Source organism: Brachyhypopomus gauderio, chromosome 14 (assembly GCF_052324685.1).
Source record: "Brachyhypopomus gauderio isolate BG-103 chromosome 14, BGAUD_0.2, whole genome shotgun sequence".
Classification (NCBI taxonomy): Eukaryota; Metazoa; Chordata; class Actinopteri; order Gymnotiformes; family Hypopomidae; genus Brachyhypopomus; species Brachyhypopomus gauderio.
In genome coordinates, this window is record NC_135224.1 from 5,156,812 (window position 1) to 5,184,311 (window position 27,500).

Sequence of the window (27,500 nt, forward strand, 5' to 3'; positions counted from 1 at the left end):
GAGCTGTAAGGGACCGACTGTGCTTAGGCACCGTCCACAAATTCCTCCTGTCATGTCTCCGGCAGACAACGAGACGCTGGACTCGTCTACGGTCGAGTACGCCTGCGGAGTGCGCAAGTGTCCGGAGAAGTACGACTGCAACGCCACGTGGATCGGGCCGAACGACGGCATCACGCAGTTCGACAACATCCTGTTCGCTGTGCTGACGGTGTTTCAGTGCATCACCATGGAGGGCTGGACAGCTGTGTTGTACAACGTAAGCCCCTGCGACCCCGCGGTGACCCCACTACTACGACCCCACGGCACCTACGCCGACTGGCCATGTTCGAAATTGGTTTTGAGCCACGTACTGGTGAAACTGGTGAAAGTTTTTTCTAGGTTTTGTCGAGGGAAAGGCTGTCATCTGTAAAAAACTACCACTTAAGAAAGCTGTACTGTACAATCTAATTAAACAGCAATAAATAGGTATTCCTCAGACACGTAAATTAAAGAAATCTAGCAGTCAAGATTGCAGAGTAAGAATTCTTTCAGCAGTAATCTAGGACTGGTCGGCCAGCCCTTAGAAATGAAGCTTATTAATATCTTGTCTGTGATGATACTAATGTTCATTCAGTGGCTGGTGTTTGTTTATGGGGGATAAAGAAACTGTTATGCCATCAGGAGACCTCCACCAACACGAGTTCGGCAGGCACCATTGTGAGGGTGGATGGATCGTTTGTCATTTTTGCACTGAATTTCAGCTCTTTTGCGTGTTCAGATCAGGAATTGCTGTATACTTTTACGTACCTCGGCAGATGTGTGGTACCAACATATTTGTCTAATAAACATTATGATTTACGATCATTTAAATCGCATGAGGGGTATTTGTCCTGAGGCATGTAGGCTAATGACGTGCCTGTTGTCTGTTGTCTCTTCAGACCAACGATGCTCTGGGTCCCACGTGGAACTGGATATACTTCATTCCGCTCATTATCATTGGCTCCTTCTTCGTGCTGAACCTGGTTCTGGGTGTGCTGTCTGGGTGGGTCCTGTGCTGCACGTTCTCCATGCCGTCCGCTCCGTGTTCAGGACATGCAGCATTTTCCAGCACAAGCTCCTCAAAAACACCTGCGTGATGTCCACGTTACGCTGTATTTTTGGAATCCTGATCATTTGCAGTGAGGCAGGATGTGGTTTTCCCCTGCGGGAACCATCCAACCTGAGACCCGTAGAGGGCGATGACACATGATGCCTCTCAGCCCAGTAATGGGGAGTCACCATTAAAGCAAAACTGCCTTAACACTGCTAGTTTTATTTTCAAATGCTTTGTGTGCATGTGCCAATGCGTGTGCTTGTGTGTGTGTGTGTGTGTGTGTGTGTGTGTGTGTGTGTGCTGTATGGTGTTCGGTGTGTGTGTGTGTGTGTGTGTGTGTGTGTGTGTGTGCGCTGTACGGTGTTCGGTGTGTGTGTGTGTGTGTGTGTGTGTGTGTGTGTGTGTGTGTGTGTGTGTGTGTGTGCGCGCGCGCTGTACGGTGTTCGGTGTGTGTGTGTGTGTGTGTGCGCGTGCGATCCCTTCCCCCGTAGCGAGTTCGCTAAGGAGAGAGAGCGGGTGGAGAACCGGAGAGCTTTCATGAAGCTGAGACGGCAGCAGCAGGTGGAGCGAGAGCTGAACGGCTACCGCGCGTGGATCGACCGAGCAGGTACCACCACCTCCACCCACCACCACCTCCACCCAGCAGCCCCACAAACCTCCACCCACCACCGCCTCCACCCAGCAGCCCCACAAACCTCCACCCACCACCACCTCCACCCGGCAGCCCCACAAACCTCCACCCACCACCTTCACCCAGCAGCCCCACAAACCTCCACCCACCACCGCCTCCACCAAGCAGCCCCACAAACCTCCACCCACCACCGCCTCCACCAAGCAGCCCCACAAACCTCCACCCACCACCACCTCCACCCACCACCGCCTCCACCCAGCAGCCCCACAAACCTCCACCCACCACCGCCTCCACCAAGCAGCCCCACAAACCTCCACCCACCACCACCTCCACCAAGCAGCCCCACAAACCTCCACCCACCACCGCCTCCACCCAGCAGCCCCACAAACCTCCACCCACCACCGCCTCCACCCAGCAGCCCCACAAACCTCCACCCACCGCCTCCACCCACCACCTCCACCCAGCAGCCCCACAAACCTCCACCCACCACCGCCTCCACCCAGCAGCCCCACAAACCTCCACCCACCGCCTCCACCCACCGCCTCCACCCAGCAGCCCCACAAACCTCCACCCACCGCCTCCACCCACCGCCTCCACCCAGCAGCCCCACAAACCTCCACCCACCACCACCTCCACACAGCCACCCCCACCACCTCCACCCAACAACCCCCACCACCTCCACACAGCCACCCCCACCACCTCCACCCAACAACCCCCACCACCTCCACCCAGTAGTGCATACAAACCCAGTGGGGTTTCGTTCAGCCTGGGTGAGAGGAACCAGGACACCCAGATGAGGAGGAGGCCCGAGGCCGTTAGACTGTAACATCCAGAAGGGACGTGTTCACTGTGCCACACATCACGCTAGGCAGACAGAAGTAGCTCACGCAGCAAACGGTGCCTCATACGTGTTCCTGGTAAGGAGGACACTGCGCTCGCAAAACTGGTCGTGCCAAAACGAGGGCACAGAAGGCGTGGCCTGCTCGGGCCATGGGCGGGGCATTCCAGCATGCTAGGAGAATGGGCGGGGCTAATGTGTGAAGGTGTTGTTAAAGTGTAGGTCAGCCTCATCTGCTGGCCCAGAAGGACATTAACGCAGTCTCACTGCCAGGTCTCTATTCATTTGGAGATCAATGTGAAAGTTTCTTCTGACAATTGGCCATTTACTGCTTTCTTATTTGGGGTTTATTCTTCGGCAGTCTGCCATCAATCAATCAGTAAAACCACGCTAATGTACGCTAATGCAATGCAGTGAGCACTTCACACGCTTTGGTTAATCGAGGCCCCGCAAAAGTGCGCCTCACTGAGTGATGCTGGCCCCGCCCCTGCCCTGGCCCCGCCCCCGGCTCCTCCCCCCACACCCCCAGCCTTCACCCGGCCCTGCCACCCACTGCCTGTGGCGGGCGTGCAGGTGAACACAGTGGCGGAAGGTGCCGGCACACAGCACACGCTAAGAGCTGCCTGGCAAGCTCACCCTCCCACACAGCAAAAGGGTGAGCAACAGGGTGAGCCTGACTCACTGACTGGAGTGTGCTAGTGTGTGCGCGCGTATGTGTGTGTGTGTGTGTGGACGTGTGGGGGTGTGGGGTTGTGTGTGTGTGTGTGTGTGTGTGTGTGTGTGTGTGTGTGTGTGTGTGTGTGTGTGTGTGTGCGTGTGTGTGTGTGTGTATGTATGCGTGTGTTAGACACTGTGTTCTTCTACAGTGCAACGGATCAACTTTAATATGCCACAGGCAGGCACTGACAACTTTAACAGTTTAAGCAATACACAAACACCAAACACAAATAATTCCTGCATAAATATATGTATATTTATGCCGTATATACCGTGTGTATATAGAGTACCCATATACCTCATTGATATATTTCAGCATTACGTAAATGGGTCGAGCTTCCTGTATTTGACCTCTTTCTGTACTGTGTGCTTCAGTGTGCTGTTTTCTCTCTCACAGAGGAGGTGATGCTCGCGGAGGAGAATAAGAACTCGGGCAGATCGGCACTGGAGGGTACGATGTCTCCCTGCCTGCTAGCACGGCTACTCACGCCGCACGCTTCAACCTTTACGCTGTTTGGCAGTCGCTCTTTGTGACCCGCATCATTGTGACAGTGCTGGTGTTCACAGGGAACTCATCGCCTTGGTGATAATAGCAACCTGCCCGATCCTCTCCTCCCAATGAATTGCAGAAACACTTTAGCCTAATGACCAGGTCACAGGTTACACATGACTGACAGGCCACAAGTTACACATGACTGACAGGCCACAGGTTACACATGACTGACAGGCCACAGGTTACACATGACTGACAGGCCACAGGTTACACATGACTGAAGGGCCATAAGTTACACATGACTGACAGGCCACAGGTTACACATGACTGACAGGCCACAGGTTACACATGACTGACAGGCCACAAGTTACACATGACTGACAGGCCACAGGTTACACATGACTGACAGGCCACAGGTTACACATGACTGACGGGCCACAGGTTACACATGACTGACAGGCCACAGGTTACACATGACTGACAGGCCACAGGTTACACATGACTGACAGGTCACAGGTTACACATGACTGACAGGCCACAGGTTACACATGACTGATATGTCACAGGTTACACATGACTGACAGGCCACAGGTTACACATGACTGACAGGTCACAGGTTACACATGACTGACAGGCCACAGGTTACACATGACTGATATGCCACAGGTTACACATGACTGACTGGCCACAGGTTACACATGACTGACGGGCCACAGGTTACACATGACTGACAGGTCACAGGTTACACATGACTGACAGGCCACAGGTTACACATGACTGATATGCCACAGGTTACACATGACTGACAGGCCACAGGTTACACATGACTGACAGGCCACAAGTTACACATGACTGACAGGCCACAGGTTACACATGACTGACAGGCCACAGGTTACACATGACTGACGGGCCACAGGTTACACATGACTGACAGGCCACAGGTTACACATGACTGACAGGCCACAGGTTACACATGACTGATATGTCACAGGTTACACATGACTGACAGGCCACAGGTTACACATGACTGACGGGCCACAGGTTACACATGACCGACAGGTCACAGGTTACACATGACTGACAGGCCACAGGTTACACATGACTGATATGCCACAGGTTACACATGACTGACTGGCCACAGGTTACACATGACTGACGGGCCACAGGTTACACATGACTGACAGGTCACAGGTTACACATGACTGACAGGCCACAGGTTACACATGACTGATATGCCACAGGTTACACATGACTGACTGGCCACAGGTTACACATGACTGACGGGCCACAGGTTACACATGACTGACAGGCCACAGGTTACACATGACTGACGGGCCACAGGTTACACATGACTGATATGCCACAGGTTACACATGACTGACTGGCCACAGGTTACACATGACTGACAGGTCACAGGTCACACATGACTGACGGTTATAGGTGACACATAGGTTACGTTCTGAGATCCCCATGTGTAAAGAAGCCCTGGCGTTTGTTAGAAAGCGTCATCGGGGCACTAATCTCTCCGCTGTTGCCGTAGGATACGTCTTCTAAAGCCAGATATGACGTTCGTTAGGCAGCACCGTACAGCCGTTTCAGTTACCACGGCAACAATTCTTTTCAGTTATTTACATGCCGACTGATGTGTCGTGCTGCCCGCTCAAGGATCCGTGAGCAAAACAATCGGAGTAGTTAGAAACCCACCCGAGCGTCAGTGACGCGTGCGTGTGGACCAGAAACCATCTCAGAGTGCTTTGCTGTTTTTTTTTTCAGTTTGCTTGTCTAGCAATGGAATCACATGGTCAATGTGTTCACGAGGTTTTATTGTTTTTGTTCAAACACCATCGTCTAGTGCTGAAAAGAGCAACAAGTAAGAAGAACGCACGTCGTCGAGGAGACGATAAATATTCAGAAATCTCAACAGTTGGTCAGTGATATCACGTTCCCTCTTTCCATATGTTCTGTCTTTCTCCGTGCCTCTCTGTGTCTCTGTGTCTTCTCTCTCTGTGTCTCTGTGTCTCTCTCTGCCTCTCTGTGTGTCTCTCTCTCTGCCTCTCTGTGTGTCTCTCTCTTTTCTCTCTTTCTCCCTCTCTCACTCATTCTGGCTTCACCTATCAAATGATTTATGCTTATTATCCATTATATAACATACGGAGGCTGTAATGCAAACTTAAGTTTCTAGTCAAATCAAATGTGGTATTGCGCTTTACTTACAGAACTTACAGTCAGATTATCAGGCTGTAAAACCAAGAACTGATTACACATTTCTGATAATGTTGCACTGTGGCTCACCCTGCAGACCCTGGAGAATGATTTAAATAAGCAATCATTAGAGAAAAAAAAGTGATGATTGCATCCCTAGTGCTGTTTTTAGATGTCCCGTAATTGTCTTGTAGAGCGGCGGTCATCAGCCCTGCTCCTGGAGAGGTACCCCTGATTAGCCGGCTAGGGCGCATTAGATGAGGCCTGCGGCTCTTCAGGGAGGCTGATATCCAGGAGCAGAGCTGCTAACGTCCGCGGGACGTACGCGTGGCGTGACCGCGGTTCTCCTGTGGTGTTGCTGCCCCAGCAGGCCCTCCGCGTCCACACATCCGCAGCGCCCGGCGCGGCCCAGCCGCCTACCTCCGCCGTAAGGAGCGTATGCTACGCTTCTCCATCCGCCGTATGGTGAAGACCGACAGCTTCTACTGGATCGTGCTCAGCCTGGTGGGCCTCAACACCATCTGCGTGGCCATCGTCCACCACGACCAGCCTGAGTGGCTCACCGTCATGCAGTGTAAGACGTGCCATGGGGCGGGGCCGTGGGCGGGGCCAGCCTTGCCGCCTTTCACCAATCACTTCCATTTCCGTGTTAGATGTTAGACGTGGGCCAGCGGATGCACAAAACGAGACTCCCACTTTCCCACAAAACGAGACTCCCGCTTTCGTGATTCATCAAGTGACGAAGAATATAAACGAGAGCCGAAATCCGATCAGACAAACGCAGGGAAGAAAGAGCAGCATTTATCAAAGGGATCTTCAACTCCTGACCTTAGCGTCTCTTTGATATTCAGATGATCTGTGATTGTCATGGAAGAATTGACTAGCTACTCAAATGTGACATTAGCACTGCTAGGTTTCTTACAAGGACATCTACAATAAAAGGGCCCGGTTCCAACGCAAAGCCATGTTGTGGTACAGCTGGAGCACTGTAGGTGGCGCTAGCGAGCACAGCCTGCTCCTGCAGGAGGCTTTTTGAAGAAAGACACACCTCCATTTATTCACAAACTGAGCTCCATTAAACTTTGATTCTTTCCTTCATAGTTTTATGTCACACTGGTTCTCAACACAGTGGAAGATTTTACCACAGGAAGAGGCCCAGATACATGTTCACCTGGAGCTGTCACCACGGTGACAAGAGTAATGTTTCCCCATCCCTGTGCAGACTATGCAGAGTTTGTGTTCCTGGGCCTGTTCCTCGCTGAGATGTTCCTGAAGATGTACGGCCTCGGATTCCGCCTCTACTTCCACTCCTCCTTCAACCGCTTCGACTGTGGGGTGCGTTCGCCACTTCGGTGTCTTTCCATTGAATGTCTTCATTCTGGGTTTAAGAATATGTCATGACACTCATGTAGAAAATGGCCCCCCTCGGGCTGTTTATGCTTAGACTTTAGCAACGAACAGAATAGAACGGCACGTTATGGGATCTACGGTGTGTGTTCTCATCGCTGTGGATGTTCAGTACCCAGAATACATCCGGCCTGTGAAAGTCGTAGTTTCACTAGCAGCTGGTTTAGACCTTATACGTCGCTCCCTCTGAAGGGGCAGTGAAAGAAGTCATGGGTGTAGTTACAGATGGTTTATTACCTCATTCGTAGACATTGTGTCTGCACATTCTTTGGTTTTTGTTCACATTTGTCAAGACCAAGTGACCGTGAGCACTGAGTGTTATTCTGTCTCTCCGTGGTCTTCTATGCAGGTGATTGTTGGCAGTATTTTTGAAGTGGTTTGGGGATTCTTCAGGCCTGGCATGTCCTTTGGCATCAGCGTCCTTAGAGCTCTGCGACTCTTACGGATTTTTAAGATAACCAGGTAAACGTGTACTACGTGTACTAGTCCAAATCTACACATGAAAATAGTTCTGTGAGAGACGAAGATAGATGATCAAGATGAAGAATTAGTCATGAAAGGTTGAAGCGATTGAACTTTTTTCCCCCTGACTATGCTGCAGTCCATATCGTTAGCCAGAGGTCAGGAGGTCAGGAGGTCAGGATGTGTGTGTGTCTGCAGGTACTGGGCATCCCTGCGGAACCTGGTGGTCTCTCTGATGAGCTCCATGAAGTCCATCATCAGCCTCCTGTTCCTGCTCTTCCTCTTCATCGTCGTCTTCGCTCTGCTTGGAATGCAGCTGTTTGGTGGCAGGTAACGTTCTGACACCCTGATTTCATCATCTTCTGCTCCGAGGGTAACTATGCACCATAAATATGTTCTGCAAAAATTATATATATATATACACACGCAAAGTTGTGGTGGGTTTGAATGTGCAGTACACAGATCAGTTCTGTTAAATGTTTTTCAGCACACGGGTTCGGCTTGTGTCATGTTATGCAGTATCCACAGTGAAGACAGCTGGCTTGCCATATAATTAACTTCAGCAATATTTCTAACACTGTCCAGGTTACATTTATTCTGCATGTTACATGTACAATTAACAACATTGCACTGTTCAGGAACAGATCGAGCATATATACGTAAATACGTTTTTTGGCTGGTTCTGTAATACAGATTTCAACACTGTTCAGCCCAAATGTATTTTTAAGGGACGTGATCCCTGTTCTTCGGTCTGTCCTCACAGGTTCATCTTTAAAGACTACACGCCTGCCAACTTTGACACTTTTCCAGCTGCCATTATGACGGTCTTTCAGGTCGGTGTTGAGGAGCTTCAGGGATGTCATGATTTGCCTCCTAACTTGGTGAACGTCCCGTCCATCATGGCGGTTGTGAATAGGTGACTGGTTTGCTTTTACCCGCAGATCCTGACAGGTGAGGACTGGAACGAGGTGATGTATAACGGGATTCGGTCGCAGGGAGGGGTGCACTACGGCATGTGGTCCTCCATCTACTTCATCGTGCTCACACTCTTTGGGAACTGTATCCTTCACATTCAGCACATCCATTTTCATTTTGGATCTACCGTGTTTGGACAGAACACTAATTATAGTACTCAGTACAGAGATAGTCTGTAAGTCTCCAGGCTAAAAGGAATGCACAAAAGAATATCCTAATACAAACCCAGATAAGCAGGTCAAAACACTTAGAATTATATGTCTGTTTAGTTTAAAGATGCATTTCTTAAGGTCTGTGTACTGCTCCATATATCTTGAATAAAGTAATCATCCATATATCTTGAGTAAGGTAGCCATCCATAAATCTGAGTTATAGTAGCCCTTGACGCTGATTTCACAGACACTCTACTGAATGTCTTCTTGGCCATCGCTGTGGACAACCTCGCCAACGCCCAGGAGCTGACCAAGGTGGGGACTTCCTGCCCACCTGGTCCTGATGCAGCATTAGCTGATCCGCGAGTAACTGATGAATGGATTAATATTAAAGTTCATTCATTTGTCATCAGGATGAGGAGGAGGAAGAAGAGTTCTTTAATCAGCGTTACAAGGGTCGAGAGTTTGGCCTCTCAGAGTAAGTGTCACTACTCCCATCAGTAAGTTCATCTCATCTTGAGTTGATAGTTAAATGGGGCGACATCAGGTTAATTAATTCGTTTATCTATTTATTGCTGATTTTCATGCACGTGGCCTTAAATGCTGCTAAGGAGGGCTAGCCGCTAAGTTTCAGGATGTTAGCGAAAGGTGTTTGCGTTCCTGATGTCCTCGCGATCACAGTGCTGGCGCTCTGACCCACCACACCACTGCGCTCCATGTTTTAGTGTACCATTCGTCTGTCGCTGTGTTGAGTGAGTTTTGGGTCCTGCTCCCTGCTTAGCGAAAACACAAAATGGCCTATGTCAGTCACAGGAACTAAATTGAGGTGAATTATGAAAGTCTATCACAGAATCCTTCAGCTAGGTGTCATGGTGATGTCAGATAGTCAGTGTCAGCTGAAACCCCTGACAATTTCAGAAAATACATGTGAATAATCTTTTCAAGGACCCATCCACTGGAAGCTCAGGATGTTTATTTATTTATTTTTGCAAATGTTGTCTTGTTCAGAATGTTCCTCGTAGTGGCTTATCTTCTGTAAACGAGTCCTGTAAGTGTGCTAATTTCTAAGTCCTTTTAAATGCATTACCTAATGCGCGTGTGGCCTGCCAGTGATGGTCAGAGCCTTGAAGCATTGATGTGAAATGTTTCATTGTGAATGCCAGACAGTAAAAACTTGGCCAAGCTGCTTTTTAAGAGGAACTTGTTGACCGAAAGCAGCAAACATACAGAGAATGTTTTCAACACACTGATTACATTCAACATTCATTAGTACAATAACAAAGCTTAATTTGTTATGGTGTGCCTGAAACGTCCCTTGGATGGCAATGACTGTGTAATTACTATGTAAACCTTTGTACATAGAACTTCTCTCTGGAATTGCATGCGGCACAAGTTATCTATATAGTCCCACATATATAAACTGTGAAAATCGGAAAAGGTGATTTTTAAAACTATCCATATCTATTCCTGACTCTTAAGTTATTCCAAATTCCTCCCTACTGGCTGTGATGTGAATTGCAGCTTCCTGAGTGAACCTCGCATGTGTCCGCTCTTACCGGCATGTTCCGAATGTCCTCCCTACGCCAGCCAGCAATTCACACACACCACACACACTCACACACACCGCACACACTCCCAGACCCCACACACACTCACACACACCACACACACTCACACACACCGCACACACTCCCAGACACCACACACACTCACACACACCACACACACTCACACACACCGCACACACTCCCAGACACCACACACACTCACACACACCACACACACTCACACACACCGCACACACTCCCAGACACCACACACACTCACACACACCACACACACTCACACACACCGCACACACTCCCAGACACCACACACACTCACACACACCACACACACTCACACACACCGCACACACTCACACACACCACACACACTCACACACACCGCACACACTCCCAGACACCACACACACTCACACACACCACACACACTCACACACACCGCACACACACTCACACACACTCACACACACTCACACACACACACACACACACACACACACACACACACACTCACACACACACACACACTCACACACACTCACACACACACACACACACACACACACACACACACACACACACACACACACACACACACACACACACACACACTCACACACACACTCACACACACTCCCAGACTCCTCAGAACTGCTGCAGCGCTCTGATTCCCCTACAAGCACTACCTTAATGCTCTGAGTGAGTTCCCTGGCTTTAAATATTCCAAATGCACAGCAGTAGATAAAACTGCTATGGAAATAATTTACCTGACATGGGAACCGCTTTGCAGTGTTAATAGATGTGCATTGTGTATGGAAGAAATAGTGTATGGAAGAAAAAAGAACCTTGGAAATCAAATGTTAACAGATACTTCCAATTTCATCTTTGCCTGGTTTGTTTGCCAAAAGCTGAACAGCATATTGCCAAAGTATGATAAAGCTTTCATCGTATTGTCTTGTCAATATATGGTTGTGTAATGACAAAGACCAAATTATCACTGATGCTCAACTACACACAGGTATAGAAAACATCACTCAGGTATCTGTAATTAAGTAGCAATGGTTGGCCATCATTTTGGTAACGTTTCGAGCCTGTTTCAAAACAAGTTGTACCAATTACAACATTTCATGCAAGGCCAGCATGTAAGACGTAAGAGGTACACAGCGTGTAAGACATTAGAGGTACACAGCGTGTAAGACGTTAGAGGTACACAGCGTGTAAGATGTTAGAGGTACACAGCGTGTAAGATGTTAGAGGTACACAGCGTGTAAGACGTTAGAGGGACACAGCGTGTAAGATGTTAGAGGGACACAGCGTGTAAGATGTTAGAGGTACACAGCGTGTAAGATGTTAGAGGTACACAGCATGTAAGACGTTAGAGGGACACAGCGTGTAAGACGTTAAGAGGGACACAGCGTGTAAGACGTTAGAGGTACACAGCATGTAAGACGTTAGAGGGACACAGCGTGTAAGACGTTAGAGGTACACAGCTGCCTGTGGTGCAATAGGAAGAGTCATCTCAAGAATGTCCTCCAGTAGAAGTCCAAGACTTGCTGATTTTGCCCAATTTACCCAGACCACAGCAGATGGCAGAAGGTTCCCATGAAATCAGCATCCGCTGTCATGAGGTACATCCAATCACCATCCAGAAGTGACAAGAACCGAAAGCAGATGCTCCGTTGCAGAGACATGCACTGACATTAGGCAGTGATTGATAATCCCATCCTGAAGGTCCCCTCACCTCCACAGGGTTAGGGTTTTCCGGCCACTCCTGAAGGTCCCCTCACCTCCACAGGGTTAGGATTTCCCCGCCACTCCTGAAGGTCCCCTCACCTCCACAGGGTTAGGGTTTCCCTGCCGCTCCTGAAGGTCCCCTCACCTCCACAGGGTTAGGGTTTCCCTGCCGCTCCTGAAGGTCCCCTCACCTCCACAGGGTTAGGGTTTCCCCGCCACTCCTGAAGGTCCCCTCACCTCCACAGGGTTAGCGTTTCCCGGCCACTCCTGAAGGTCCCCTCACCTCCACAGGGTTAGGGTTTCCCCGCCGCTCCTGAAGGTCCCCTCACCTCCACAGGGTTAGGGTTTCCCCGCCACTCCTGAAGGTCTCCTCACCTCCACAGGGTTAGGGTTTCCCCGCCACTCCTGAAGGTCCCCTCACCTCCACAGGGTTAGGGTTTCCCCGGCACTCCTGAAGGTCCCCTCACCTCCACAGGGTTAGGGTTTCCCCGCCGCTCCTGAAGGTCCCCTCACCTCCACAGGGTTAGGGTTTCCCCGCCACTCCTGAAGGTCCCCTCACCTCCACAGGGTTAGGGTTTCCCCGCCGCTCCTGAAGGTCTCCTCACCTCCACAGGGTTAGCGTTTCCCTGCTCTGACACACCTGCTTTGCAGATCCACTTCCTAACTTCCCCTGAGTTGAAGCATGTAGATTAGAATCCTGAGTAAAACTGTACACAGTGCGGTGCAGTGCTCCCACCGGGCCTAGCGTGAGAACACTGTCATTGAGAATTACTCACCGAAACCTCACTGGCATTTGAAGCCAATGCAGGAGCCATGGCAGCACGCCAAAAAGAGTGAGAATGTGCTGAGAAAAAAAAAGGTACTCTGGAGTGCACTCAGTGTGAGTGAGAGTGCAGTCACATTTAGGCGCCATTTCTTCAACAGTGATCCTGCTGGATCTCAGCTTCTGGGTTGGATTAAGTCCTGCAGACTGGCTGGATCATTCAGAAGCTGGAAGCCACTAGGATAACACTGGGAGGAAGAACACAGCCTCGGCTGCCGAAGACAGACAAATGTTTGCACGGCCCAAGTGGAAGCCGCGCAGGCAACCTGAAATGAAGCCGTCTAGTGCGCTGGTAGGGACGTCTGTTGTCCTCACTGTGAGGATGATGCCATCGTGCATGGGTGGGTGGCCCGATAGCTACAGCACACCTCGTTTGGACGTGGCATTGCAGTACAGAGACGCTGGACTATACCACACCATGTCCCCAGGGCCTATCTGAGATCCTCGACGTCTGCACACACACACCTCAGTGAAAACAAGCAGCAGGTCACACTGTCGGTCTACGTCGAACACAGCGGCAGCAGAAAGGGCTAGAAATAGCGTTCTCTCTATCAGAAATAAAAACCTTCTCTCTATTAGACCTCTTTGGCCACCTATAGTGATCCTGTTTTGGTCTTTGTCAACTTGATTGTTTTGTCTGTCTTTTGTACAAATACACTAATGGCTTATTTCCAACCAATCATTCATTTGATCACATGGACAGCAAAAGAATGCGTATAAATGTGAGTAATCCCGTCTCTCGATTTCCCCTTTTACCTGTTCCATCTGGATCATTCACCTTCATTTTGGTCTCATTTCCTTCACTGTCCAATACATGCCTGATCGTGGAATACTTCCTGTTTCTGTTTCCAGCTTTTATTTTGTTATTTCCTAGAGATTTCTGTCTAGGGTCTCTTTGTTTGACTTTCCCTTCCATGGAATGCTCTTTTTTCTGATATTGTGAATATCTCAACCTAATAACCCCATTATTTTAAACTTCTGATTTCTCAGATTCGATCAAACACATCCCTCGTGAATGCTACCGTCGTTGTAAGGCCGCTGTAGACCGCACGCGTTTGTCGTGACTGAGTTTGTTTTGGTTGAGCAGAAGGAGGCGGCGGCCGTACCTGTACAGGAAACGAGCCATCCACCGGGGCCGTCCGAGCCCCGCCGAGGCGGAGGAGGAGACCGTGGTGGCCAAGGCCTGCGAGGAGCCGCCGGTCAGCGCCTTCGCCAACCGCCGGGAACGCCGCAACAAGATGAAGATGTCGGTGTGGGAGCAGCGAGCCAACCAGCTTCGCAAGAGGCGTCAGATGGCCAGCCGAGAGGTCCTGTTTGGCAGCCCCACCGAGGACCCGACGGACACCCCCGTGAGCGGGCACCACCCGCCGCACGAACCCGCCTCCGTGTCCCCCGAGACCAGCCCGGCACACCTGCCCGAGTCGCCCATGTCGGTGGTGATGCCCTTGCCCGAGCCACCCATGTCCACGTCCATCCCCGAACCGCCCGAGTCCGAGCTGCCGGACCTCCCGGGGTCGGGGGGTGAGGAGAGGTCCACGACCGCTCCCCACCGCTCCAACACGGAGAGGAGGCATCGCGTGGCGCGGAAGTTTCGGGCGGCGGCCGCCGTGGGGGTGGCACAGGGCGGGCGACACCGGAGACACAGACACAGGGAGTCCAGGCCTGAGTCCCGCAACACAGACGCGTCTCAGACGGGCGACGAAATGTTTACAGACGGAGGGGACGACACGGACACCTTGCGGTCCAGAAAAGGCATGCACACGGACGAGAGCGAACAGATCAGGTCCCGCCACCAATCAGAGCTCGACGAGGAACACCAAAGGTAATCCTGTCTAGAAAACAGCTCTGAACGTGCTTTCTAGACATTTCTACAAACAAGTTGTTGTTGTGTAGTGTTTTGTGTAATGAATCTAGCATATATACCACCAAGAGAACAAGGAGAAAACTGGGGGTAAGTGATCGCGTTTATTGTTGATAGTATCGATGGTGTGTGAAAATGTCCTCTGCCATTTAGAGGGACAGGTGCAACCTGTAATAATGGGGCAGTCATGGTCCTGTGGTAGGGAACTGGTCTTGTGACCGGAGGGTCGTGGGTTCGATTCCCAGACCTGAGGCCAGGACTGAGGTGCCCTTGAGCAAGGCACCTAACCCCAACTGCTCCCTGGGGTGCTGGGCTAGGGCTGCCCACCTCTCTGGGCATGTGTGCACCACAGTAATCACTAGTGTGTGTTTGTGTGTGTGTTCTAATTGCACAGATGGGTAAATGCGGAGGACAAATTTCAATTGCGGTGAAAAATCACAATTGACAAGTATTTCACAATAAAAAAAACAACAATAATAACCTGTGGGCTGCTGTAGAATGCTGAGCTGGTCGGTAATCCCCATTTCAGGGTGCCGGCACCCTGGTTCTGATTATTTATAGCAGACGCCTGTGTACGTGCAGATATAATTAGAGGGCCGTTGTGGCAGGTAACCCACTAGCGCAGCGGATTGTGTCAGCGGCTTTTATTCACTTCGTCTCACGACAGCCTTCTCACACCCACGCCGCTTTGTTTCAGAGACGGTGCTTGCGTCTCAGAGGGCGGTGTGGCGGGGGCGGAGCGCCAGGCCGGCGGGCCGACGGAGGAGGGAGACGCCCCGCCTCGTCCGCGGCGCCTCACGGACAATGTTCACGAGCTCCGTTACCTCTCCGGGGAAGCCGTGGACAATGAGAACAATGCCAGCTATTTAAACCAGGGGGAAGGGCCGGCAGGGGCCGGTATCACGCGCGAGACGTCGACGCAGCCTCTGTTGGAGCTGACACCAATGACTGGTAATTTTAGAGGACGAAAGCTCCAGTCTTTTGCATTTTATTGTCACAGCTTCGCTACTGTGTAGGCATTGATGATGAACTTTAATTATGCAGCGTTTATCAAGGGGTAGTCATGCAGATGTAGCCTCAGATATCTATTAGATGTGGACGGAGACGATGTCCACAGCTCAGACCGATGCTGATTCTGAGTCCCCCGGTTCACCGAGCTTCTCTTAGCGTGGTGGAGATGAACGAGGAGGTTCTGATGTTCTTGTATCTCCATCTGAGGTCTAATCCTGTGACGTTTGGTAGTCAGTTTCAAGGACGTGGAAGCCGGTCACCCCGATAAATCTGAGAGAGACGACGACGACGACGATGATGATGATGATGATGACGATGAAGTCGAACCCGCCGAAGCTGCTAAAGCCGTCCCTCCGGGCAGCATGTTCATCTTCAAAAGCAAAAACCCGTAAGACTGAACGCTTTCAGCTTCACTGGGCACGACCAGCCACCTCTCCCCACATCCTCATTATCATTCTCACACAAGGCCGCGCTGCACAGAAACTAGACCCAGTGAGGGGAGGTGACTCAGATGTTTCACAGCGTGATGTGTCCGTCATAACTGCAGGATTCGGAGAATATGCCATTATGTGGTGACCCTGCGCTACTTTGAGATGACGATCCTCCTGGTGATTGTGGCCAGCAGCATCGCGCTGGCTGCCGAGGACCCCGTGTGCACCAACTCTGAACGCAACCGGGTACGACCTCCCGCACGCCAAAGGTTCAACCTGCGCTGGCAAATATAAGAGCAGAAGAAGAAATGAGACAAAAAAAAACAACAGATGTGGCATTTGCTGTGTGCTATTACACTCTGCATGTTTGATCTCACAGCAAGAGATTTCTTGGGTCAATTTTTTTAGCATTATGGCAACTTTTAAAAAGCTACAAAGGGCAATTCTAATTATAGAATATTATTATTCTAATTATATAATCCAGTGTTTCGATCTAGTGTCATCGTCTTCTTGTCTTTTTCTTCCTGCAGGTTCTGCGTTACTTTGATTATGTTTTCACAGGTGTCTTTACATTTGAAATGATCATAAAGGTACTTGCTTTAGAACTTTTTGACATTTACACACACACACACACACACACACACACACACACACACACACACACACACACACACACACACACACACACACACACACACAAAACCCTGCCAGCTTCCTGTAGTCTTATGAAGCCGTTGTTGTTTGGCTGAAACGTTTAATAGATGATTGACCAGGGCCTAATCCTCCATGATGGCTCGTATTTCCGGGACCTGTGGAACATTCTGGACTTCATCGTGGTGGTCGGGGCCCTCATCGCTTTTGCTCTCACGTGAGTGGCGAGGGGTGGGGGTCTCACGTCCAGGTCACACTCAACACTGAAACGGGGAATAAACGTGGCTTTGTGACGGATCTGTGTAGTGGCTGGATAACTATCTGTGTATCTTGTTAGCTAAGATGCTCTTGTATTACTCATCCAATGATTGGATTAAATCAAGAAATTATGACTTTGTTGGAGATTTGGGGTTTTTGTTAACATTCGAATTTGCTGGTCAATAATGTGAAATGTTTGTGATGATGGTAATGATGAGCAGGATTACTAGTAATCTTCCATGACTGACACTGCCCAGTGCAGAAACTTAATTAACTTCAACTGAACAGGACAGAAGTCTCTACAAGGTAACAGGCATATTTAGCAGCTATGTCAGCTCAGTCAAGTGAGACCTATGTTATATAGCAATAGGGCTTTTCCATCACAGTGAGATCCTGCTGGAATTATGAGTCCAGTCTAACGCCATTCAGATGTTGTATTGTTTACACCTGCAAGAAAAGTGCAACTCGATTTGCTTGGTTGTTTTCAAATTCTTATTAAACTTAATTGTACTTTAACTGATTTAATTATAAACGATTGTGAGTTAATTACTGTACGTAATGTAATCCATTAATGTAACAAAGGCGAGAAGATGTGGACATGTGTTTGGTGCTGCTAATCTCGCCACACCTCTTGGTGGTGTCTGCTTGCTCTCCCTGTCTCTCCTGCTCTCTTATCTCTGTGGACTGTCTTATTGTGCCCTCCAGGAATGTTTTGGGGTAAAGGCAGACACTTCTCATTCTTCATAATGTTTGCACAGATGCATTTTTTATGTCAGTAACTATTTATGTGAGTTCACGTGTGTAATGTTCGTGTGGTGTTTTTGTGGTATTCCATGTTAATCAGTGACAGTTTGGGAGATTCAGAAACAGAATTCCTGACACTCACTGACTGCTTCATTCGGTCCAGCTGTCATGAGGTGTTTCTCAGGTGTACAGCTGTAAGCTGTGTCTCAATTTGTCAGCCATCCTTTATGCTCAATAGAGTCTCAACATAGTCTCAGGATACACCCTGACATGGAGGTGGAATGGTGGTGGATGTTGGTGGAGATTTTACACATATCGGCATCACAACTGGGTTGAGTGCATTTTGCCAAGCAAGCAAACGCCCGGCCAACAGTGAGGAAGGATTTGTGGATGGACAGACTGAGAACGGCTTCACTACACCTTCTGTCTGTTTCACATTAATAAATATTCCTGGTCATTCTGTAGGAATGTGAATGGTGAGTGTAGTTTAAATTACATTCTGATGTGTATAGATTTTTTTTATTGCAGCATTACATTCTGTTTTATATCAAATCATAGTGTTATAAGCCAAAGCAAAGACATTTTTGATCTTTTCTATCGAATGGCATCAGGAAATTTTTTTTTTTTTCATTTTGAAACTATCATTTCATTGATGTCTTTCATTTGATGGAATGAGAGATAGTGACTCCTGTAGTGACAAAGCAATTCAGGTTTCAGCCCCCCTGTTGACACAGTAATGGTTAGTGCAATTACACGGTGTGAGAACGTGACCTCTGGCTTATACCTCTATGTTACATCCCCTCGTTCACCTTGTTTGATATAGTGGGTGAGTATCATGTCTGTGAGTTTCGGTTTGCGTGGTATGTGTTCTACATTTCAAACAAAACTAATGCAGGTGTCGCTAATCACAGGAACAACAAAGGCAGAGACATCAAGACGATTAAGTCTCTCCGGGTTCTACGAGTTCTCCGTCCCTTGAAGACAATAAAGCGTCTCCCAAAACTGAAGGTGCTCCCACCAGTCGCTGTACCTCAGTCAGTTTTGTGGTTATGAACGTTTTGAACTCTCCCACAGTGGCTGAAAGTGAAGCTAATCGAACTATTCGAACGAGTTGTTGTGTCCCCACAGGCTGTGTTCGACTGCGTGGTGACCTCCCTGAAGAACGTCTTCAACATCCTCATCGTCTACAAGCTTTTCATGTTCATCTTTGCCGTCATAGCTGTGCAGCTGTTCAAAGGGAGGTTCTTCTACTGCACGGACGGGTCCATGGGCACTCAAAGGGAATGCCAGTGAGTGAGACCCACATGGTGTATTTATCACATACACAAACTCATAATGTCTATGCTCTGCTAACAACGTTAGCACACATTAGCATGTAGCCTATACGTTACAATACATACACATAATTTATGCGCATTGCAGTTACATCTGCAAACAGAATCCAAAATATATGTATTAAAAAGCCACAGGGGGAAGTGGAGCGGGGTAACGGCAGTCCCGTCTGGTCCTGTCCCTCACAGAGGCTACTACATCGATTATGCGCGGGACAGGAAGGAGGTGAAGAAGAGGGAGTGGAAGAGACACGAGTTCCATTACGACAACGTTATGTGGGCGCTGCTCACGCTCTTCACCGTGTCCACGGGAGAGGGCTGGCCGCAGTACGAGACCTCTCCGCTCCCCCACACGCCTCTCACGCCTCGCCCCACACGCCTTTCCCTCTCACACCTCACACCACACGCCACACATCTCACGCCATCCTCCATCGCCAAAGTCACCAGAACAGAAAGACTTCTGGGCATCCTGCCACGTTCATTTAATTATCTTGGACCTTGAAGATGTTTAGAGTTTCTCTTGTTTTCTGCCTCCCTCTGTCTCTCTTCTCTCTCTCTCTGCCTTCATCCCCTCTTCTCTCTCTCTCTGTCATTCTGTTTGTTTTTCAAAGCAACGGAATGCATGCTGACATTGAAATAAGGGCCTAAGTTTTCAACTAAAGCAGAAAAAAAATCTCATCTATCATTAGACGTCTTTCCTGACACAGCAGAGATATGGAGCCCTTTCCCTCACTAGAGGATTAGCACAGGCCTGCTGAACTTCATTTGAACTCTTAATTGCACAGAACTACGTCTACGTACTCGTGAGAGCGTGGCAACAGTGTGGGGGGATCTCCTAGCCGTGTCTGTGTCCTCCCTAACCCTTCAGGGTTCTCCAGCACTCGGTAGATGTGACTGAAGAAGACCACGGTCCAAGCAGAGGCAACCGCATGGAGATGTCTGTCTTCTACGTGGTGTACTTCGTCGTCTTTCCTTTCTTCTTTGTGAACATATTCGTTGCCCTCATCATCATCACATTTCAGGAACAAGGAGATAAAATGATGGAGGAGTGCAACCTGGAGAAAAATGAGGTAACTCCCCCTTCTAAATGAGGCCACTCCCCCTTCTTAATGAGGTAACTCCCCCTTCTAAATGAGGCCACTCCCCCTTCTTAATGAGGTAACTCCCCCTTCTAAACGAGGCCACTCCCCCTTCTAAATGAGGTAACTGGGCATTCATAACCACATTAGCATTCTTAGATAAAGATACTTTTTAAGCCTTTGCATTTTCAACTTTGAAGTTAACTAAAGGTTTCATATTACCTCAGAATTTTAAGAAATGTTCAAAATGTCTGAAATGTCTTCAAGAACCTGTAAAAAAAACTAAATATATTGTGAAATATCACAGTGCAACAATTTCCTTTTTTATTTCTCATCATCTCCATCTTTTTCAGAGAGCCTGCATCGACTTCGCCATTAGCGCAAAGCCCTTCACGCGATACATGCCCCAGAACAGACAGACCCTGCAGTACCGCCTGTGGCATTTTGTGGTCTCACCCTCGTTTGAGTACACGGTTCTGGTCATGATCGCGCTCAACACTGTGGTCCTCATGATGAAGGTAGCAGCATTCTGTTTGCTTGCATCGTATCACCACACGTTGTGTAGCGACTTGGCATTTAAAAGATTAATGCGTGTTGATTTTGGACTACAATCATGCCGGAGAGAACTGTGACCAATTGATTTTTTTATTTTGTGCATTAATAATGGAGTAAAATGTCTACAGCAACACAAAGTGGTTGTCTAATAAGGAGGTAGTTATGTTGTGTAGCAGCTATAGCAAAATCATAATCCCATAATCCCATAATCCCTCTTGTGTGTGGGCAGTACCACTCGGCCCCTGCAGCCTACGATACGGTGCTGAAGCACCTCAACACGGCCTTCACGGTGCTCTTCTCCCTGGAGTGCATCCTGAAGATCATGGCCTTTGGCTTCGTGGTGAGCACGCCACATCTCAGCTTTCTCCTAGAGAGCCACCATCCTGCAGAATGTACTTTCTAATCCTAATCTAGTTAGGATTAGAAACCAAGTCAAGGAGTTAAGGTGTTTAAATGTTCCTCTAGACCAGCGTTTCTCAACCGGGGTGCCGTCTGTCTTCATCAGGGGTGCCGTCAAAATATTCTGATGTGAAATAAAAAACTATAGTTTTAAAAATTGAAGTTATTATACGCTTTAAAAATCATTAAAATTTATTTCATATGACCAGATCTCTCAAGTTTGGTGGGCGTGAGCTTTTTTTCAGGCGGGGGGGATTGGAATGGTTAGTGTAGCGGCTGTGTGTGTGTGTGTGTGTGTGTGTGTGTGTGTGTGTGTGTGTGTGTGTGTGTGTGTGTGTGTGTGTGTGTGGTTGGGGAGCGGGCTGGCTCCCCATGTGTGGCGTGAGAGCGTGTGAAATCGCTAAATATGCGTGAGTCTCACGCTCAAAGCGTGCATATGGCCTGCATATGACCAAGGTCAGCACGTGATTACGCAGGTTTCCCACTGACTGTAAGTCACATTTATCTGCTCTCTGTCTTAATAATCACTTTTTTGTGTTATGTTGGCCGGGAGATGGTTGTAGAGAGTATGTTTTCAGGGTTGCCAACGCTCACGCATTGAGCATGAGACACACGCATTTGACCGTTTTCACACGCTCTCACGGCACACTTCCGATATCTCACATCCGAAAAAAAATTCTTGTTTATTTATCTGATCCATATCTATGATTCAATGAGTTACTAGTTAGCTCTGACGCCAACCACCCGCGATCGATAGATTGCGATATAATACTTAATTTGTGTCCATTTTACGTTCACCCCCCCCCCCCCCCCCCCCCCCCCCCCGTCAACAACTTACGTCCCCCCCAGCCTGTGTTTTTAACGCATTGTAAACTGGGGTGCCTTAAAATGCTGCATGCATATAAAGGGTGCCACAACTGAAAAAAGGTTGAGAAACACTGCTCTAGACCTATCTGGAACAGATGTTTAAGAGTAGCATTTTAAGCTGGTGTGGAGATGATATTTTGAAGGATTTCAGACAAAAGTTGCCAACTAGAACTACATCAGAATTACAGGCTCAGAAGAATAAGCAACACTAATCGAAAACTCATTTGAGGCCTAATTCTTGTGATTCAATATTAAGATTCTGAAAGCATTTATCTTTGTTCTAGAAGCGTGACATTTGAGATAAATATTTATTTTTTATATTAAAATGTGGTAAAATAATATTTTGTGAGTCATGTCTAATATAGATATATTACTCAAAAGCATAAGTACATTTGTGATCTTTTCTGACAGAACTATTTTCGAGACACCTGGAACATTTTTGACTTTATCACTGTACTAGGCAGCATCACTGAGATCATCGTGGATTTACAGGTGAAAATTAAACCATTTGTATTTACTTTGGAATAAATCATCTTTTATTTGCCTTCTACTGTATTTAATTGCAAGTTGTCTGATCTGCTTATAGATTTGATGCCAAGTCCTGTGTTCTTTACTCCGAACAACGAATCATTAATATGTAAATCAAATAAAACAACTCAATTGATTACATAAGAACACTGACATCAGACACTAGCCTTACAGTCACATGCATTATCAGACATTTGTGATCAGTCTGCAAATCAGGTCACTTGCTCGGAAAACACTGTTGCAGCCGAATATATTTCAAACGTGTATGTAAGAAATGGTTGTGAACACAGTCGTTCCTGCTCCTGTCTCTCTCTTGTAGTCTTTGAACGCTTTCAACATGAGCTTCCTGAAGTTGTTCCGGGCCGCCAGGCTCATCAAGCTTCTGAGGCAGGGCTACACGATCCGTATCCTGCTCTGGACCTTCGTACAGTCCTTTAAGGTATAAGCCACTGGTTACCTTCAGAGTTGCTTAGAAATATCCCCGCTCGGTTATGTCCAGAGCTGCTGTGACTTCAGTCCAGTCCATGGTTTTGTACCAGTCAGTTTACTTTACTAACTATTTATACCTGCTGGCTTGAGCCAGTTAACAAATACAAGAGGCTGGACCGAAGTCCTGGAGTGGACTCGGGCCTCCAGATCCCCACGCTGTCCATGTCTGGGACTGACTCACGTAGTTCTGAGTCAGTCGTGTGGCAGGTTCAATCCCGAATGAGGTATTGCTGGGTTTATGAATCCGCATGCCGTCTGTGGGTGGGGGAGGCTGTGTGTGTGGCAGTGTGAGGTAAGTGGTAGGTGGTGAGAGGTAATGGCTGGGAATGACTCCACCCTTCTCCACCCTAGGCCCTGCCCTACGTCTGTCTGCTCATCGCCATGCTCTTCTTCATCTACGCCATCATTGGCATGCAGGTGAGGCCACACCCCCAAACACGGGCCTGGTGAGGCCACACCCCCAAACACGGGCCTATCGCACTCAGAATGGCTTACAGCTGATAATCCTTATGCTTGTAATCCTTGGAGCTGATGTGATAGATCACAATTTAGCTTTGAAACAAAGCAGAGAAAGGAAGGATAAGCTAAAGCCCATAAGAAGATAAAACATGAAATGATTATGATACAGCAAACACAGGAGCTTTGCCAAACCTGTTCAGCTCAACGGCAAATACATGCAACGCACGTTAACCTCTTAAACTCCAACCTTATTATTTAGTAATTAATATTAATGGGGCTTATTTGGTAAGTGCTATGAATTATTCAGTGCCCACATTAGAATAATATGACAGATGTGCAGTTAGAGGGTGAAGAGTGAGGAATCGTGGGTGTCCACCCTCAGGCAGGTGTGTGTAGTGTGTTAGGGGGGGTTAAGAGGTGTGGTTGTGTGAGTGAAAGCTCATGTCTTCTTGTGCAGGTGTTTGGGAACATCAAACTCAACGATGAGAGTCACATAAACCAACACAACAACTTCAAGACGTTCTTTGGCGCCTTAATGCTGCTCTTCAGGTTAGTTCCCTGAGGGACGTGTGAAAAAGTCTTAGTCCCGCACATCTTAGTCCTGCCTGTCTTTGTCCTGCCTGTCTTTGTCCTGCATGTCTTAGTCCCACATGTCTCAGTCCCGCATGGCTTAGTCCCACACGTCTTAGTCCCACACATCTTAGTCCCTCACGTCTTAGTCCTGCATGTCTTAGTCCCACATGTCTTTGTCCCGCACGTCTTAGCAGTTCTACCAAGCCACCCTGACTGAAAGGTGAACACTAATAAGTGTTCAGCTGTTATAAATAAACTTTGTAGTACATCAAACAAGATATTTAACCAGAACTAGCACATCAGTCTGTGGCTACAGTAAACTGAAATCACAATCTCAGACCTCTTACGACTACGCTGCAGATACAGATGAGTTATAACGACTGTCTCAGTCCTGGAAGGTGATGCACACTGCACCAGTGCAGCAAACCTCTCACCTTCTCAATTGCAGCTCACTTCTAGGTCGCTGCTGCGTAGTCTAGAGAGACGTGAACCCTCTTGCCGCGGTGTGGCACGGACCCCAATGAGGTGCCTTGCGTGCCACAGCCATCTTCTTCGAAAAGTCGTGGAATAGTCACGATTGGTGTAGGGATGATTCCTGTTGCTGCTGCTTAGCTCGTAGTGTTCTGTGGGCCTGGTCCAGAATTGGGAGTGTAGCTGAGATTGGAGGAGCTCTGCAGCAGCCTGGTTATGGAGTTACGGGAGACCCACCATGGCTGCGATGCTTCAACAGTTCTCCCTTCTTATGTCTAGATTCCAGATCACTTGTTTTTTTCTTGTGGTTTGAGAACTTGGGAGGAGAGGACCTCTGTGTTCTGCTCAGCTGTGAGCTTCTGTCTGAGCAGTAGTTGGTAACTTCCTCCAGGTCTTTTCATCAGTTGAGGAGACCTCCCAGATGCCCTCAGTGGATGCTGACAGGTCCGTGCTCATGGTGGTGATTTGGTCTCTTAGTTCACCTGGCTTCTTCTGCGTGTCTCCTACATGTCTGGCTTCTTCGGTGTGTCTCCTACATATCTGGCTTCTTCTGTGTGTCTCCTCCATCTCCGTTTTCTTCTGCATGTCTCCTCCATCTCTGGTTTCTCCTCCATGTCCAGTAGTGCCTCCAGTATCTTGTTCCAACCTTTTAAGATTCTACCACACCTGTTTGCCAAAACTGCTGTAGGGGATCAGATTCTGTGTTCTGCTAATGGTGTCCTCAGGCAGGGTCGCGATCTTGACACCTGTCCGGTGTTATAGGTTAATTAGGTCATAACAGGTACACAACTTTTGAGATGCCCTCAGCAAAAACAAAAAGGTTTGGCACCAGTGACACTGTGAGGGAATTTTGAAACCAATTATATTGGTTCCATTTTTGTTTTGTCTTTGAGAACTTTTCATATTTTGCTTTAGAAATCAATAAATATCAAGGATCACTACAGGACCTTAAATGTAGTGACAGTTCCTTTAAGGAATGATCACTGTTCAGAAATATTGCTTGTAAAATGATACAAATTATGCACATTTATTTATAGTGTAAAATAATTATATATAAAAACTGTTAAATATCTCGAATTGATGTGTGAAATATAATAAAAAGGAGTGTATTTCTACGTGAGGAGACGCTCACTCTGTGAAGTTTCTTGGTTGTGGACTGGTTCCTGGAGGTGTGGTGGTGATGAAGGGAGTGCTCAGGAGTGAGGAGTGCTCCACAGGAGTGAGGTGTGGCCCTCACGCCCAGGTGTTGGTCCCCCCGCAGGAGTGCCACGGGCGAGTCCTGGCAGGAGATCATGCTGTCGTGTTTGGCGGGGCAGGAGTGTGAGGCGGACCCGTCCGTCGCCCCACCCTTCATCTCCCCCGACCACGAGGGCGGCTGTGGCACTGACTTCGCCTACTTCTACTTCGTGTCCTTCATCTTCTTCAGCTCCTTCCGCAAGAGCTTTAACAACGCGTGGAATTAAAGTTCTTCTTGTTTTGGAGCTGATGAACACCTAAAAGAATTAGGAAGTCTAAACTCCATTTTGGGTGATGCTAATATGGGATAGATAGATAGATAGATAGATAGATAGATAGATAGATAGATAGATAGATAGATAGATAGATAGATAGATAGATAGATAGATAGAGCTAATAATAATAATAAATACTAAAAAATCAATAGAAAAACAATGGAATATATGAGCCAGAGAGGTATTGCACATAATTATTGCACTCTGTTTTAAAATGTTATTGCACTGGTTATTGTTATAATGAGCCTTTAAGTTATTGCATGTAGTCCTAATATGCTAATATGATGCTAATATCGTTCATTGATTATCATCTTTCTAACGTTGAAGCCAGGCTCTATGGAACAGGGCACCATAGGTCTGCTGTATATAGAGTTTGGTCTTCCCTAGTATGTCCTGCAGATATATAACACAAGGGTCCCGTTATTAAACATGGTCCCGTTACTTCACCACACAAATGCCACGCTCTCTTACTTTCCTCAGATGCTAAACCTCTTTGTAGCTGTGATCATGGACAATTTTGAGTACCTGACACGGGACTCCTCCATCCTCGGACCGCACCACCTCGACGAGTTTGTTCGGATCTGGGGCGAGTACGATCGCGCGGCGGGGTGAGTAAGGGAGGCGGGGTGAGTAAGGGAGGTGGGGTGAGTAAGGGAGGCGGGGTGAGTAAGAGGGGCGGGGTGAGTAAGGGAGGCGGGGTGAGTAAGGGAGGCGGGGTGAGTAAGGTAGGCAGGGTGAGTAAGGGAGGCGGGGTGAGTAAGAGGGGCGGGGTGAGTAAGGGAGGCAGGGTGAGTAAGGGAGGCAGGGTGAGTAAGGGAAGCGGGGTGAGTAAGAGGGGCGGGGTGAGTAAGGGAGGCGGGGTGAGTAAGGGAGGCGGGGTGAGTAAGAGGGGCGGGGTGAGTAAGAGGGGCGGGGTGAGTAAGAGAGGCGGGGTGAGTAAGAGGGGCGGGGTGAGTAAGAGGGGCGGGGTGAGTAAGGGAGGCGGGGTGAGTAAGAGGGGCGGGGTGAGTAAGGGAGGCGGGGTGAGTAAGGGAGGCAGGGTGAGTAAGGGAAGCGGGGTGAGTAAGAGGGGCGGGGTGAGTAAGGGAGGCGGGGTGAGTAAGGGAGGCGGGGTGAGTAAGAGGGGCGGGGTGAGTAAGAGGGGCGGGGTGAGTAAGAGAGGCGGGGTGAGTAAGAGGGGCGGGGTGAGTAAGAGAGGCGGGGTGAGTAAG

The 27,500-nt window shown here is 48.5% G+C and overlaps 1 protein-coding gene across 1 annotated transcript in view; it reads left to right on the top strand.

Annotated features, from left to right (window-relative positions):
• Positions 1-27,500, top strand: part of cacna1eb (calcium channel, voltage-dependent, R type, alpha 1E subunit b) — a 53,398-nt gene that overhangs the window by 17,072 nt on the left and 8,826 nt on the right. Inside the window, exons 6-37 of the mRNA XM_076972147.1 lie at positions 66-256; positions 918-1,021; positions 1,564-1,679; positions 3,656-3,709; positions 5,604-5,678; positions 6,324-6,527; positions 7,176-7,288; positions 7,710-7,822; positions 8,021-8,152; positions 8,586-8,655; positions 8,764-8,881; positions 9,197-9,264; positions 9,363-9,427; positions 14,159-14,893; positions 15,630-15,883; positions 16,175-16,331; positions 16,491-16,620; positions 16,905-16,964; positions 17,136-17,242; positions 17,989-18,000; positions 18,939-19,035; positions 19,156-19,316; positions 19,548-19,685; positions 20,227-20,428; positions 20,791-20,955; positions 21,222-21,332; positions 22,670-22,750; positions 23,106-23,225; positions 23,627-23,692; positions 24,192-24,283; positions 26,040-26,210; positions 26,766-26,897. Coding sequence (XP_076828262.1) covers positions 66-256; positions 918-1,021; positions 1,564-1,679; positions 3,656-3,709; positions 5,604-5,678; positions 6,324-6,527; positions 7,176-7,288; positions 7,710-7,822; positions 8,021-8,152; positions 8,586-8,655; positions 8,764-8,881; positions 9,197-9,264; positions 9,363-9,427; positions 14,159-14,893; positions 15,630-15,883; positions 16,175-16,331; positions 16,491-16,620; positions 16,905-16,964; positions 17,136-17,242; positions 17,989-18,000; positions 18,939-19,035; positions 19,156-19,316; positions 19,548-19,685; positions 20,227-20,428; positions 20,791-20,955; positions 21,222-21,332; positions 22,670-22,750; positions 23,106-23,225; positions 23,627-23,692; positions 24,192-24,283; positions 26,040-26,210; positions 26,766-26,897 — 4,414 coding nt within the window. The remainder of the gene's footprint in view (positions 1-65; positions 257-917; positions 1,022-1,563; positions 1,680-3,655; positions 3,710-5,603; positions 5,679-6,323; positions 6,528-7,175; positions 7,289-7,709; positions 7,823-8,020; positions 8,153-8,585; positions 8,656-8,763; positions 8,882-9,196; positions 9,265-9,362; positions 9,428-14,158; positions 14,894-15,629; positions 15,884-16,174; positions 16,332-16,490; positions 16,621-16,904; positions 16,965-17,135; positions 17,243-17,988; positions 18,001-18,938; positions 19,036-19,155; positions 19,317-19,547; positions 19,686-20,226; positions 20,429-20,790; positions 20,956-21,221; positions 21,333-22,669; positions 22,751-23,105; positions 23,226-23,626; positions 23,693-24,191; positions 24,284-26,039; positions 26,211-26,765; positions 26,898-27,500) is intronic.